At 43.5% G+C, this 16,375-nt stretch overlaps 1 protein-coding gene across 1 annotated transcript; it reads right to left on the reverse strand.

Annotated features, from left to right (window-relative positions):
- Window positions 1-4,396: 4,396 nt before the first annotated feature.
- Window positions 4,397-11,705, reverse strand: LOC108885914 (uncharacterized). Its single transcript, XM_018680440.2, has 6 exons — window positions 11,430-11,705; window positions 9,239-9,576; window positions 8,986-9,061; window positions 8,576-8,654; window positions 8,034-8,217; window positions 4,397-7,912 (listed from the first exon to the last, which is right to left on the reverse strand). Exons 2-6 carry the CDS (start codon window positions 9,572-9,574, stop codon window positions 7,283-7,285), a joined length of 1,305 nt encoding a protein of 434 aa, XP_018535956.1. The 5' UTR covers window positions 9,575-9,576; window positions 11,430-11,705; the 3' UTR covers window positions 4,397-7,282.
- Between the last annotated feature and the right edge of the window lie 4,670 nt (window positions 11,706-16,375).

A 16,375-nucleotide genomic window follows, 5' to 3' on the forward strand; every position in this document is an offset into this window, starting at 1 on the left:
AAAAATGTGAAAAAATTCTGTATGTGTTCTCTTTGTACATTACAATTTCCCACAGCCCAGGCTGATGACTTAATTTTAACTATTTCTTAAGCAAAAGTGAAAAATAAAACCAAAACACAGGTTCCAGCTTCTCAAATGTTTTATGATAGTGAACTAAACATTTTGGGGTTTTCCAACTTCTGGTTGGACAAAATATAACATTTTAAAATGTCACCATTTAATAATAATAATAATAATACTAATTAAATAAATATTAGTAATATTGATTCTTCTACCAGCCATCCAAAATCAAAAAAAAAAAAATCTTCAGTTTACAATGACATTAGACACAGAAATTGAGCAAATCCTCGTATTTAAAAAGCTGTAACCACAAAATGTCATAATGAACAATTATCAAAATTGTTGTTGGTGATTTTTCTGTTGATCAGCTGATCAATTGATTAGTTATTTCAGCTCTATATAAGACAGCAAGATGAATACATAAAACTGGTCTGTCAGTTGTGTAACTCTCTCTTTGATTTTGACCTTAATATTTTGTAAAACAACCTGAATAAATATTTACATGACATTTACAAGGATAATGCTTTAATCTGGTTGTAATCAAATGATCAGCAGGCCAGTGAACAACACACACACACACACATTTACCCACCCAGCTACTTCCACCATCGTCCATCCACCACCACCACCCGTGATCAACCTGAATTCCTCAATGGCACCTCACATGTGCTGTCGGCCCCCCCACCCCGACACACACACACACACACACACACACACACACACACACACACCAGCCCCCTCCCCCTCCAGCCAACACTGTTATGTAATGACACCTCAGCACATAATATGACAATACCAAAGATATTTCTATACAGCTACACACTGAAAAACAAAACACACACACTGGCAAACACAGTGACTTCTACTTGCCTGTGCAGCTGAAACAAGCGTAACTCAGCATCACAGGCATGTGTGGTGAGAGTGGTATGTATGAATTAATCCATTATATTACTGGAATGCCAAGAATTTAGTCTGCGGTTAATCCAAGTCCAAAATCTCCAAAGAACTATTTGTTGAGTCTTTTTCAAGTGTTTCCTTTCATTAGCTGAACAATTTCCTGCAACGTGATGTCAGCTGAGTGTATTAATGGTCATTATTGCTATGCAATGAATATTACATAAGAGCATAATTTACGACTTTAGTTGAGATATTCCCTGTGTTTCTTCACACAGCTTTTTGATTCATCAAGTGTGTGGTTATGGTATATTTCATCATGCTGACCCAGTTTTATTTCATTGTATCTGACAGGGGCTGTAAATCATCGTGGAAGATACAATCTCAGGGGACTCTGCTGTCTTCACTTCACACATGGGCTGCTAGGACTTCAGTGTGTGTATCAGTGTGAGCGCACGTGCATGTGCTAAATCCCAAATCGTCTACTAAGAGTGTAAGCTTTTATCTCTCACTTTTTCCTCATTCATAACCCTCTCTGCTCGCCAACTCTGCCTCTTTTGCGCACCTCTCTCCTTTTTTGTTTTTTTCTGTTCTCAGTCTGTTCTATCTGGTGATTCCCTTTCACTCACTGTACTTGAATAATTGAGCAGTCGTGTAAGATGGCGTCACCGCGAGCAGGTTTCCGTGAACACATTCAGGCCAGAGAAACTGATGAGGATGTTATTTGCCCGTAAGCTCGGGTGTGCCCCAAATATCACACACAATGTCACTGGATACACGTGCGTCCTTGAAAATGTAGTTCTGGTATCTCTGTCTTTTACCGTGTCCCCCCTTGTTGGTGACATCACGGCGATGGGGGGACCACAGATGGAGGGGCAAGCGCAGCGCCTTCAGCCCCTCACGCGGAAGGCCCGTCGTTGCTGTGAGCTCTAGCAAGGCAGCAATGACTTCCAAGTAGCTCTGATTTCCATCGCTGGCCTGGCCACTGTGCAATTTTAATGAGCATTGAGGCTCTTTTGGGACTGGTCGGCAGTAAAACCCCCTGAGGACTTGGGGTGAGTAAGAGTGTGTATGTGAGTGTGTGCCCCTACTATGTTTTTGCATTTTGTGTGAACACGAGTGTGTGTGTGTTTGTGTGTAGTTGTAAAGTCATAGTGTGGCTTCACCTCACGTGAGTTTTACTGGAGTGCAGTGAGTGAAATATGGGGGAGGGGGATTTTAGAATGAGTGAATAAGCGCCTCATTGTGTCATTCCCTTCATTACACGCATGGCACACAGAGCAGGCAACTAGACAGACACCCTTAAATCATTTACTTGTTAAAACCAGTAACGGGATGTGGACCCACAATTTAAACCTCCACAACAAGGGATAAGAGGGGCGGTAAGTTCATTATGTGCAATCCTATTGATGCACGGACACACATGCTCAATTAATCCAACACATGCTTGTTGGATACTCAGAAGTGAAAACAACTGAGCATAGTAGTGATCAATAACAACAATAAAGGATGTTTTTCTCAACCTTATACACTGAATATTTGCTGTAATGAAGACACATAAATTGGCTATAATGTAACTTTTTCAGAAGTAAAACTGTAGAAGGCAAAGAGAAAGACACATGAACACAAAATAAATGGGTGGAGCTAATTAAATTATTATCAAAAATAAGTGGGAAAAACAACATATGTCCTCCATGTTCTCCCCAAAACTGACGCGAGGTTAGGTCTCCTCCCTGTGCCCTCCACACATCCTCTTCCCGTCCTTTTCCTCTTGCCTCTTGTTTCCATCCTCCAGAGGAGGGAGGAGGGGGGGGCCGAGGGCTTCTCTGCTAAAAACTGCATGGATACAAGGGGGGGCCAAGAGGGAGGGAGGCAGAGGGGAGGAGGGAGCAAGGGAAGGAGGGAGGGCGGTCTCTGTTGTTGTAACGTAGCACAGTCAGTGTGTCAGAGACAGGCCCATCACAAGATCAGCCAGTCAGTGTGTCAGAGTGTGTGGCGGGGGGAGTGGCGCACGTGTGTGCATCTGTGTTTATAACTCTGAGTATGTTTGTTTGTGTGTGTGTTTGTGTGTGCATGTGCGTGGCTGATTTCATCCTGTCTGAGCAGGGAGAAATCAAACCACACCCTCCTAAAATACAGCACTCTCGTGCCCGTGTGCACATAGCATCCAAGGATGTGATACTGGAGTGAAGAGAAAATAGTGAATATCTATTTTTGAATATTTTTTATTCAGGAATATGAGTCAAATATAAATCTAAAATTAATTTAATATTTAAAGTGCACAGTTAATTGTGTCTCTGCTTTATATAATTGTGAACTGAATGTCTGGTTTTGGACAAACCAGGACATTTGAAAATGTCAACTTGAAGTAAAGGAAATTATTATTTATTTATTTTACTTTTTAAAGACTATATGATTCATATCAGGAAAATAATTTCAGATTAATCAGTGGTGAAAATAACTATTAGCTGTCACTGCCCCTGTGATTGATTTTTATGTTTAACCAACAGTCCAGACTCCAATTTACAGTGATATAAAAATCTACACAGAAATCTAGCAAATCCACATATTTAAAAGCTGCAATCAGAAAATGTTTGGTATTTTTTGCTGGATATATGGTTTAAACAATGAACAAAATAGCTCTTTGTTAATTTTCTGTTGATCAACAAATTAATTTATTAATCATTTCAGTCATACAGTGTGTGTTTGAGTTATCAGCAATTTTTGGTTCTTCTTCTTTGATCATGTCGTGAAGTGTCTGATGTACAGGAAAATCAGCCCTTGTGTTTTGCATAGAAAATACAACAATGGTAATACATATATGTAGTTACATAAACTTTCACGGGAGCACAACTAACTTTTGACTTTCACCCTTTCATTTTTCTAAGATCGGCTGATGTCTCTGTGCCTGGATGGAGAGATCAGGTTGAAGCAGCTCATGTTTGTCTGTTCTAATACCAGGAATGCAACACAGACCCATACCAGGCTCTTCTCTGCCACCATTTAGAGATATTTACTCATGTTGTCATTGTGATCTCATGAAATAAACAACCAACCCACATGAACACACATAAAAGCCACAGTAGTATCTGGGCTCTGCAGTGGCAGCTGGTTAGAGGATCAGCCAGCCCCCCCACTACTGTCAGTCAGATTACTGAGGCTGTAGTCTCACACCCAGTTGCCCCTCCTTTATCGCTACCATGTCCTTCCTCCCTTCACCACCAACACCCCCCCCCACCCACCCACTCACACACGCACACTCCAAAATGTACAGTCTCTAAATCTGCACCCCACTGAGTCACACATCTGTTTAGTAAGAGCTGCTTTCCAAAACAAGTCTTACTCACATCACCACATCGTTTTATAGCAAAAAGAAATCACAGAATGAAAACGTGCGGGCGCAAAAAACATGTGTAAACGCTCACAAAATACAGGCAGATAGTTCAGCTTTCAAAAACGTGTCATTTATTAAAAGATTTTTTTCCTTTTGTATCATTATTGAAAAAGTAGCCAGAAGAGTAATATCATGTAAAGATGGGGTCAGAGAAAGAGAGAGTTTAGTTCAGAAAGAAAAGGTACTAACAAGATTTGAAGGGGGGGGGTGAAGGAGAGAGAGGGCAAGAGCAGACGAATGCAGCAGAGTGGGGGAGGGGAGGCGCGGGGGAACTACAGTGTGATACTACAATGTAAGAAGAAGAAGAAGAAGAAGGCAGCTAAAATAAACAAGACATATTATTTCTGACCAGTCAGCAGTGGTCACTGTAGTAGAAAACATACATGGAAAAAAGGACATTAACAATGAAAAATAAGTGCAATTGGCTTGTCTGTCATACCACAACCGTATAAAAACAGGAGTTGGGTGGAAGACATCCCCCAGCCTCTGATCGAGAGTCAGCGTCTGGTACATCAAACTGTCGTTCTTGAAGACAGAATGGGGCAGAATGAGCTGACTCTGATTCTGTGACTGAAGATTTGTACTCTCCTTACTCCAAAAACGAGGCTGCCAGTGGCTCAGTGTTCACACGTGGTGCTTTTCTCGGAGGAGGAGGTCTGGTACGTGGATTATCCCCCCACCCACCTCCCCACCCCGAGTTATGTAAATCGTGTATGAACCACTCATACCAATTTAAAAATACTTTAGTCTAAATATTTACAATTATTTTGCAGTATAGGTAAATCCAATCACATCACTAAATGCCCTCCTACAAATTTCCAAATTAAGAGAGAGCGCCTCCTATCAAACGTCTAAGTTAGAACTGGAATTAGAATAATAGCAGCAGTAGAGGGTTACATTTATATTTTCTGTTTTTTCAAGTTTTCAAGAACACCAGCTATAAGTGCAGTTTAGTCTGTTCCTTGGTCGATCAGAAACAAAAGAAAAGCCCCGAAGGCAGCTTTACACTTTAAAGGGGCTATTTGTAAGTTTTCTCTGTGAACCTGATTATTTGGCGGGAGTGGGTGGTTCTTACCCACAGTCCTGGTCCTGGTTCAAAAGCCATTGTTGTGTTTCCAATTCAAATAGTTATGCCCCCTGAGCAGCACACCTTCTTGGGGGCATCCCGGCCGCTACAATGAGTCACTATCGGAAAGTGATGAGACAGGCCGGAGCTAGCTGGTTAGCTTGCTAACTTCAGCCGAATAAAACGAGTAACAGAACTAGAAGCAAAACATTGGCATTGCAAGTTTGATACTGAACTCGCAACATTTCTGATACACCGCTAAGTAACCATCTGTAATGTTGGCTTTGTAGTGACAGAAAAACTTGCAAATAGCTCCTTTAACACTACATGACAAACAGTAGCCACTGCTGCAGGTGTGTGTAAAAGCTGAAGATGTAGGCAGTTTGGATTAACCGTAGATGTCAGAATAGTAGAGCTGGACACCAGATATTAAGCAGAAGATGGTTGATGATACTGTTGGTTTTGATGCTGTGTGTAAGTTTAGAAGTAACATGAAAATGACTACATGTAGGCTTTATCATGATTGAATGTGTACTGGTTTTGTGAAATACAAGCAAACAATCAAAATGCAGTATGAGTGCACTAAAAGCACCAAATGCTGCTTTTTCTGAACACATCCTATTTGGTAAAAAGGCACAGTAGTCCAATAGTCCAATCATAAGATTTCACTTCCTTCAGTTTTTTTATCCTCGTGATAGCAATAAAAACCACAAACTGTCAACAGCATCTTCCCAATCTCCTCGGAAAAAAAACAAAAAAACTGTAGGCCAGGCTATGCAAGCGCACAGGAGGCGATACTTAGCTGCCCAATAAATAAATACAAACAATAAATAAAAGCAGTGTCAGATCAACACATGAATAAATTAACTGTCTGGAGTCATACGTCCTTGAGTGGTTCTTATTTTTCCTCAGGCTGGTCTTTTAAAAAGTCTTTCTCGGATCTTCATGACGCTGATTATCGGTCACAGCACGATGAGAAAAGTTGCGTGACCTCGCTGATCGCTGTGATGTCACTCTCGATGTCTTGCCACTGATCTGCCAGCCCAAGTGCCCAAACAGTTCTTGGATTACATTCGTGAGTTGATGACATCATTTTTTCCACAAGTCTCCGATGACTCTAACACACCACACGTACAGTATAATGCTGCGTTCTGTACACTGTATTTCTCACATCACTAGCTACAAGATTTTCAAATGACCTCAGTGTCATTTTTCCTCTGCAAACCTCGATTCTATCTACAAGTGAAAGTAAAGTCAACAAGTCTCCTGCTGTAAAACTAGAATCAAATTCAGCTCACCCTGTGTTTTTCACTCTGGATTGAATCCTAACTAGAATTACCTCATCAAATTAAACCTCTGAAGCTTTCACTCTTAACACTGACATCAGCTTTTCTATTTTCTGATCAAGCTTGTCCTTCAAGTTGGATGACTGCTAAAATAGTCATCGCTGGATACAGTATAATGATTGTTTTCATGCCGAGGTGGAACTAGCATTAGCTCATCAAAATCTCTCCTATTGGTCATTAACTCAGTAACCTGTAAATAGCCTTTAAGTTTTAGGTATTCTCTCCTATTCCCCTCAACCGTTTATATTATTATGGGATTGTGATTATCAAAGAGTTTTGATTTACTGAAATACATCACGTCCTGTTGTTTGAAATAACCGTTGTAGTTGTGGTTTTGATGAGGGGTTACGTGTCGTCTATCATTTGTCTTCAACATCTAAGCACCTACAATTCTTTCCTCCCCTTCCTCTCTTTAATGGATCTATAATGACAGGCCTTCAGCCTCTTCCCTTCCTCTCACAGCAGCTTTCAGCTCGATGGTGTAACAAAGCAAGGCTGCCGGCTCATTGCTCCTTCAATGCATCAGGTCTCTAAGGGGGTGGGGCACACTCTGGGCAAAGGCTTAAGTGTGACATGAGGAGATTGGCTTTGACCCTGACAGGCCTTGATGGTCTCACTCTCACTCTGTTGTCCAGCAACAGGCTGGCTTTGGCACCGGATTGGCTTCTTCAGATTTTTGGGGTGCTTGTAGGGTGTGGTAGAAGAGACAGAGCTGTCTTGCGTAGCAGGGCTGCCCCTCCTTCTTGGCGGGAGGACGGCAGCAATGGGCTGGTTTTCGCTGGTTGTCGGCGCCGCCCCCGTGCCCTTGTGCGAGGGGCAGGCCTTTCGCGGGGACAGGATGGGGGCGACGTGAACCCATGTCAGGCTCGGCTCAGAGCTTTGACCTGCTTTATACTTTGATAGCTTGCCTAGTTCCTCGCTGTCACTGTCCTTTCCCTTTGTGTCCTCGTTTAGCTGGCTGTTACCGGCCACATCTGGTGGATTTTGATTCACGTCAGATGCCAATGATGGAGGAGGAGGAGGAGGAGGGGGGTCGTCCCTTTCATCTTCATCTTGCTTCACCCTCTTCTCCCCTGCTCTGACATGAGGGCACTTGGAAAGCACCGGGGGAGGCGTGGGAGTGTCTGTACCTGTCCAGCTGAGTCTGCGCTTCTGGAAAAATGAGTGGGAGAGTTATCTGTGAGTGAATACAGACCTTGTGGTGGTGGTGGTGCGGTTTGATTGTGTGTGAACATGTAGGCTCTCGCACACACAGGAAAGCGTGAGTTCTCACCTTGACGGGAATATGTAACTGATCCCTGTGCTTGTGCGGCGGGGTGGAGCTGGAAGTGTGTTGGAGGGAGCGGGCAGAAGATGTGGCGACGCTGGAGCCTGCTGAGACGGGCGGGGTGGGGATCTGAGGAAACCAGAGCTTTAGCATCATTTCCACCTGGAGCAGAGTGTTCAGGTACTTCTCCCTAAAAAAAGAAAGGGGAGATAGAAATTTAAAGCGAGGAACAGATGGTGATGCGATTGTGTTACTGCGTAAGAAAACATCTGGATGTTTATGGTCCTGTGTGTAGGTCCAGATAAAATGCCCTCTGAAGTTTGGAGTTTCTCTCTACTGCCAGTGAATGCTGTAATTCTACCTACCCCAAGGACTGTTCAATAAAACATGGAACAGGAGATGAGGCTTGAAATAGAAGACTACCACACTGCTCCCTTCTTGTTATAACTACAATTCAATAATCTAAAATCCAACTAAGATGTTCTGTCTAACGATTCAGAGGCAGGAAACTGAGGGTGGATGGTGGTACAATGTGAATGACGTCTCACCCGCTGTTGGGTCTCTGTAAAACCCCCACGATCCTCTGGATTCGATCCATGGCAACGCTCTGCTGGAAACTACTCAAACCTGTCAATCAAAAAACATTCCTCCAGTCAGCCATGTGCACTCTGAGTCTATAGAGTCACGGAAAATGCATGCACACGTAGACATTCAGACTCTGTCTCACACACAGGCACCACAGTCTCGTGAGCTGATGAGTCAGCCACAAGAGTGTCGCTTCACACACGCTGCACTTTGGACTACATCGATAGGCTGCGTCAATACAGGCTGCTGCACAGGGGGAATACACTCTATTTCAATAGATGGAGGCCACTCAGATCACATAAACCCGCGTTCAGCATCTACATGTTTAGCCGCGCACACGCTCCTCTGGAGACGGTGACGTAAGGATGCTTACCACGGTCGAATCGGCCCCTCTTCAGTCCATTCAGCAGCTCCAGCAGGGGCCTGACAAAACCCTGCAGCTCAGCACACTGACAGAGGAAGAGGAAAAGAAGATAGATTACTAGTTAGTTTGGGTCAAGGCTTGCTGTCTGAATCAGTCTACTGGGCTTTTCTCTCTACACACACACACACACACACCGCTCTGTCATCCCACTCCTCATCACTCTCTTTTTCCAAGGGCCCTCCAACCCAGACAAGCCCCTTACCTTTTGAGCAAACAGCAGATCTCCCTGTGATTTTGGGATCCGGCTTGTGAGATCCGTCTCATCTGCCTTACCGCCCCTCTCCGACCTGTACGACTCCTCCTCTTCCTCTTTATCTGTGAAGCCGTCGCACGTCCACTGGGACCCGGGACTTTCCGATCCCCCGTCTCCATCAGCCGCGGCCCCACCCGCCCCGCTGATAATAACGGAGGAGGAGCCGTCTGTCAGGAAGACGTCTGTGTCGTCCTCCGCCTGCTCCGAGTCGCTGAACAAGAGGCTGTCGCTGGAGCTCAGGGAATCGAAGGAGGGCTGAGAGGAAGTGCTGCCCTGGGACTGCATTGCTGTTGGGGCAGCAGCAGCAGAGGGTCAGAGTTACTATGACAGTCAGTTCGCCTTAGAGAGAAGCAAAAACCTAGCTTGACTGAAAACTCAAAACATGCAGGTTTTAAATTGAGAGAGGCAGAGCACATGGAGACAGAGAAGTGAAAGGCACAGACAAAAAATCAGTGCAAAAGAACTGCTATTTGGCAGAACTCTTTTTTTTTTTTTTTAAACCTATCTCCCTCCCAAAAATAATAACCCCAATTACTCAAAATGGTGGGTATACCAGTGCCCTACTTTAACATGGTGCAGAGTGGGACTGGGGCTAGGCAGTAGGCACACAATGGTAGTGCATGTCTGGCTCCCATTGAGGAGATTGGAGACTGGAGAGGAGAGTAAAATGTGAGGGGGATGGGAGATTGTAGAGTAGTGAAATCAGAATAGGCACTCGCTCTCTCTCTCTCTCCCACTGCCTCCGGTGCTCTCTCTAGCCCCTCCTCTCTGTCTCGGGCTTGCTCTCCACCCCCCCTTCCCCCCTTTGGATTCTCTCTCTCTCTCTCTCTCACACACAGAAACCTCTCTCTTTCCTCTCTGGCTGCATTTCTGTATGCCTCTCATCTCTCTCCGCTCTCCCTTCAGCTCATCCTGTTCGTTACGCGCGCACATGCACACACACACAAGCCTTAGTGCTCCTCTTCCTTTCCTCTTCCACAGACCAGCCCTCCTCCTCCTCCTCCTCCTCCTCCACCTCCTCTTCTTCCTCCTCTTACTCACATTTTACATTCTGTATCTTTGGCCATGTGCCTTTCTCTCATCTCTTTTTCCCTTTCTTTCTCTCTCTGTAATCTCTGAGTGCCTGCTGGTCTCTGATCCCACCAACACAGAGGGGGGAAATTAGAGGGGTCACAGAATAACACTCAACTGCTACACACACCAACACAGCTTTATATCAATACGACAAATATAGTCTAAACACTCTCACAGACAAAAGAGGAAGAGTGGTGCAGTTTTTTTTTTCCCAGTGTGCCCACACAGGCGCAAGAAAAGCCAGAACCCACTCAGAGTCCACACTTTATCTCTAATATAGTAAGATCTCACCAATCCTGTTCAACTTTTACAACAGACAAAATGCTTTGCCATTCACATTTTATTCGTGTGTGATGGCTGGCTTCCCTTCAGGCTGGTTGTTTCCTCTTAAAATCCAAATGTCACGTTGTTTACATGCATTTGAATGAGTCAACTGAGGCAAACAGTGGAAGAAGGCAACAATTAAATGTGGTCCTTATTCCTTTTTTCTTTTCCTTTTATTTTTTTTTTATTATAAAAACGCCCTTTCTGATGTGGTTCATAGCCCATGGTAGCTGTGATGGGGTGAGGTGGGGTGGGGTGGGGTGGGATGGTGCATATGTCGGCATAGTCTGCACAGGTAGGCACGGACCATGAGGCTGCGTCTCAGGTGTTGGCTGCCCGTCTGTTTCTGCGCACTACGATGCCCACAACAGGAACTAACGCACCGCACAATCTCATACAAAACGTTTCCTTACATGTGGAACCAGGCTAACAGCGTTTCAATTTTTAATCTGAAATCAATCCGCCTGGTTGCCAACAAAGCAAATAACAAATATGAGCTCAAACATGATGTATCATTATATTGTTCTCGCAAAATAAGTCCTGACAATCGCACATTATTATATGAAAATAGTTAATTATTTTTAAAATGCTGTCACACAGCTATATGAGGGGGAAAAATAGCTTTAGGTTGTGTTACTAAATTGTACCGGGAGCACACACAGGATATATCGGGACAGGAAATTCCTTTAGGCTGCCCTGACAACTTCGGGAAACGTTTAGCCACAAAACAAGAAATACTCACCCTCAGTGATGTGATAACATTAAAAAAACAGCAGCTACCGGAAAGACGCGTTAACGGCTCTATCTCCCACTTTGAAACGACAAGTCCGTCAATACTCAGTCCGTAGCTGGAGCAGCATCGGGGCGTCCAGCCTCAGCTCTCTCGCTCCGCCCGGCCGTTCATCGGTTTGTCTTTGCTCGCTCTTTCTCTCGGCACTTTACGAGCGTCAACATGTGCGCGGATCCACGTGCCCACGTTTTGCGTGTATCCCATTGGCTGCCGGCCCGGCGGCGGCGCACGCCGTTGGCCGAACCGTCCAGCCAGTGATTGATTTACTAGGCGCTGATTGGACCGCGGCCGGGGCACTCACGGTCCTGTCCACTCATGTGTAGCTCGTGTGTATATGGTGTCGGGGCAGGGCTGCGCTCTACTACCGCGAGCGGGTGTGTGGTGTAAACACATGCACGGACTACGGCGTCGGCACGAGAGATGCACGATATATTCTATGCATCTGATGTACACACACACAATGGTCCCGCCCCCTCACATTCAAAACATAAAAGACACGCGCACGTTGTGAACGCGCCAGAAAACAAGGAACCTTATGCAACCCAGCACCCGATCACACTGATTGGGTTTAATTGAAAAGATGTATGCATAACTAACGAGCACCAGAAGGAATACTGTTGGCTGACATAAGAAATACGACTTTTGTCTGGATTTCTGGGATGTAAAATCTATTCATGCACAGTAAACCACTTTCTCCCAGTATATGGCTCGCTAGCAACATCAGTAAACCCCCCATTTGATTCAATGGCAGGTTTCAACTCTCTCAGCCCAGTAATGTGAGGATACACTTCCATGACTCCTTTCTACAGCTTTACTGTTAAGGGTCTTCAAGGATAAACTCGCTCATCAATACGCCTGTGTTGTATACTTGACAATTCTATGGGCTCAAATACCTATAAGATATGATGTAACACTGTGGGGAGCTGGAACAGAAGAATCACATTTGTAATGGCTGGGGTTATGCAACATTGCCAGGAATAGGCCAACCTTTTATTTCAACATAATTTCATTGACTGTATCTGAGATATCTTGGGTAATATAACTGTTCTTCTAAATGGAATATACTGTAGCTTTGGATATCTCTTGCAGTTTTGCCTCAGGAGATGTGAATTTTCTGTAGTCTTGGAAGTTTAACTGATAAACAGGCTTTGTGACTCAAATATGTAGAGTCACAAACATCCCTACGCATGTAAATCTCATTGTTCAGGTTGCACAACTGGAAAACCAGCCTCAACATAGGAGTTCAAAGAAAAAAAAAAAAGTGAAATTTCATTTCATTGTAAAATGAAATGTACCATTTTATTTTGTGTCATTGCATCTCTTTTGTTAAATTAGTAATCTATCAAGTGAGAGACATATTTGGCAGACTTGACAATAATGTAGCAACTCAGTTTCCAAGTGATTTATGGTGTTGTAGCAGCAACCCTCCCCCTAAGCTTTAGGTTACTACAACGTGAACTCAGTGACTCCCACTTGAAGCATGCAGTGCAGTATATCAGCATGTATAGACCACACACACACACACACACACACACACATCATCTGTCCCATACTCCCATACAGTATTGGTATTTTCTCTCTTCTTAAGACTTTAATTGCAGGTCAGTTATTATGCCGGCTTTTACTAGTATTTTTAGATGTGAAATTCCAGGTTAAAAGATGAGGAGTGGTGGGTGCCTCTAAGCGCCTTGCGTGCTGCAGTCAGGGTTGAAAGGGCTGCCCTTCCCCCACTATACATACAACATACACATGAACCCACTGACCCCCTCTCTTCAACACACACACACACATACACACACACACAAAACTGTGTCCTTGTGTGATTGACAATACCTGTCTTTTGGCATTGTAACTATGCACAATCACTCACCTTCTTGTTGTCCAAACATTATACTTGTTAACCTTTGGTAATAGTAAACCAAGGGAAAGGTTCCTGTTTCTGTATACGCAACAGAGACCAGGTCAACAGGAAAAGCTTTCCAGCCCCAACAGGATTCCTCTGCAGCACACGAACCCGATGAACCGCCTCTGAGTTCATGAGAGCTGAAGACCACCCCCCATCATTTCCATCTCCCTTCCCTCGGAGTCCCATCCCCCCACCTGGTTTGTGTGTGTTTTTTTCCTTTCCATCCTCTTCTCATTACTGTCCCTTGTATTGACATGCTTGAGAATTCAATACGAATGACCACGTTAAGCCTAAGCCTATGCAGGGTGCTTTTGTCGATGAAGTGGGTCAAAGGGCAGTGTGTCCAATTGGTCCCTAATATGGAAAAAAAGGGCCCTCCTCAGTTGGGTTAGTCTAAGCAGAAATGGCATAATGCACATCTGATAAAAAATCAGTTATGTTGCCTCTGAAGTTAAGACACAGTGTAGATGATTTGTAGATCTCTTGCTGGGGCTCATGTCCTCAAATGACTTGTGGTTTATGTAAAGACGAGACTGAAACAGCTCAACAACAGAATGTTCAGCCATATTGAATATCATATTATTCACATTCCCATAATGACTTTGTGAAAGCATGCAGGCATTCAGGTAGTGAAAGCATGTAGGAGTTTTTTTAAGGCCAAATGCACCAGCAGGTGTGATGAGAGCCAGACACCAAAACAGAAATCAGATCCGCCTGAGGGAAGACAGAGGCCTAAAGAGAGGCTAAACTATAAACTGTCTCCCCACTCTCGTTGCAGAGGCCGAGCAACATATCACGTTTCACCTGGAAACCAGGACAGCTGGGGAACAATTACACATTGCTGCTGTGTCCTTACTGCACTGCACCTGTCTGCCAGCCTGTCTGTCTGTCTAATTCACACTCCTCTACATTGGAGGAATTTAAGTTATTACTGGCATATCACAATTAAACAATTTTGACAAAGGAACAAGATGAAATTATACATGTGGTTGCAAATGCCCCACTGTCTAGACGGTGCAGTTCATATTTCAGGGAATGACAAGAAGGAATAGTACTACTACTAAGTCATAGACTATTATTGTTGTTCAAAATTAAAGCATTAAAAAACTGGTTCAAAGCAGCCTAGCACAACCGACCGCTATCTCTCTGTCAGTCATACAGATGGATTCTGCATTGGTCTTGATAGAAGAGCGCTTTACCCTATCAGATCTTATGAATGTAACTGAGCTCTACTTCAGTGGCTGTAGGACAATATTTGTGTTGACATATAATCTGACAGTAAATCACTACATTAATGTGTATTCGTAAGCAGTCTGACTTCCCGTCCTTCTGCCAAAGCTGCAGCGTCTCTTCCCTGCTCACATTTGCGGAGCGGAGACATGTGTTCGCCGGTATAAACAGAGACATCATCACATGTTGGAGAGATGCTCCGCCGGTAGATTTTGTGAATGAAATCAACCGACACGCCCTCCGCGACTGCGTAGCCAATGGCGTGCGAATACAGTCTAGCCACGCCCCGTCAATGGAACGCCGAGCGACCAATGGGAGGCCGGCGGAGGTTACTGCTGTTGCATAATTTGGTTGAAGCGCTCCACGTTTGAGCCGGGCCGGGTACACAGTGTGAAAAGATGGAGCGGGGAGACAGACAGAGGAGGTGGGGAACAAATAAAAAACCGTGACGATGGAGACAGAGATGTGAAATCATGTTGCAAATATTCATCACCACTGAAACAAATTACTCTAAAACACATACAGACCAGTTACGAGAAAAGAGCAGCGAGATTTTACATGAATTTGAAGTTTCCATGGTGATTGTGATGACGAAAATTATTATGGTTACAATGAAGCTCCTGCTAAAACATCCACATGCTGATAGTACAGATGTTTCTGACCACATACGTCATCTTTAATAACTTGGAATAATGTTGAGTCTTCAGATTACGGATGGAAAATAACAATCTATGGAAATTTTTCAATACGAGATAGGAGATAAGAGCGAGCCCTAAAATCACAGAAAATTCAGAATAGGAAATTAATCACTGGATTTGTAATTGACAAAATAGTTTTGCAGTGGCTAAATCACATCTGTCTGTCTGTCTACCTATCTATCTACCTCTTAAGTTATTTAAAGTTGAGACAAAGGCTCCTCTCTTGCCTTGCACTGTGTAGTGGGTGATGTAACCTTTGCAGTTTGATTTGAATGTTTTAAGTTTATCCTTGACTCCACAATGTGATGTAATCTAGATCAAAAGACTCTTGGCTGAATAGCCATTGATACTGGGAACTCCACCCTGAAAACACATTTGACATTGATATTGCAGTGATTCAGATAAAAAGGAAAAAGTGAAATGTTCAATTTCAACAGCTAATTGGAGCATTAAGATTTTAATTGGTAATTTTTCCATTGACAATGAAGATATTGTTGGACTCGCAGGGGCTCACATTTTGTTTTTAGATGTTTCACCCATTGTTTATCTTTTCTTTTTCTTTTTTTAAAAATGTGGCTGTGATTCACCATTTCCCGTCAGAATTACCACAGTTATTCCATCATTCATGGTCTGTGGAGCAGAAACCAGTCTTTACAATGTTAAAGGAATTTATGACACAATGTAAATTCTGTTTTAAGGTGGATTTTCCATTTAAGGAATCAGCCTTTTATGTCATGTGGAGAGGGCTCCCCCTTGTGTTCAAAACGGAACAAGTCAATAAAGTTAGTGAACAGTATGTTCTGTTTATGTAACCTTTTTACTGTAACAGAAACATACTGTAAATTGGAAACATAGGCTTGTAAAATACACAAGTCTTTGTCAGTCTTTGTCCAGACTGCAAAAATCATACATATAAAATAAATCATTTCCTACACAGAATGATGCAAGTTTATGTAATTCTACTACTCTTGCTGAAAAGGCCACACTGCATTTCAATTGAAGGACTTGGTTCATCGATGGTTATATAGAGAACTGAAGACTAAAAGAACAGTAGGTTTCTTTTA

This window comes from Lates calcarifer, linkage group LG15, assembly GCF_001640805.2.
Source record: "Lates calcarifer isolate ASB-BC8 linkage group LG15, TLL_Latcal_v3, whole genome shotgun sequence".
Lineage (NCBI taxonomy): Eukaryota > Metazoa > Chordata > Actinopteri > Centropomidae > Lates > Lates calcarifer.

Excerpts from the sequence above, each read along its gene's own strand:
- LOC108885914 (XM_018680440.2), bottom strand. The coding sequence starts at position 9,574 with ATGCAGTCCCAGGGCAGCACTTCCTCTCAGCCCTCCTTCGATTCCCTG. Across the intron at positions 9,062-9,238 it reads ATCTGCTGTTTGCTCAAAAG|TGTGCTGAGCTGCAGGGTTT; the intron begins GTAAGGGGCTTG and ends TTCCTCTGTCAG. Across the intron at positions 7,913-8,033 it reads AGTTACATATTCCCGTCAAG|AAGCGCAGACTCAGCTGGAC; the intron begins GTGAGAACTCAC and ends TCATTTTTCCAG.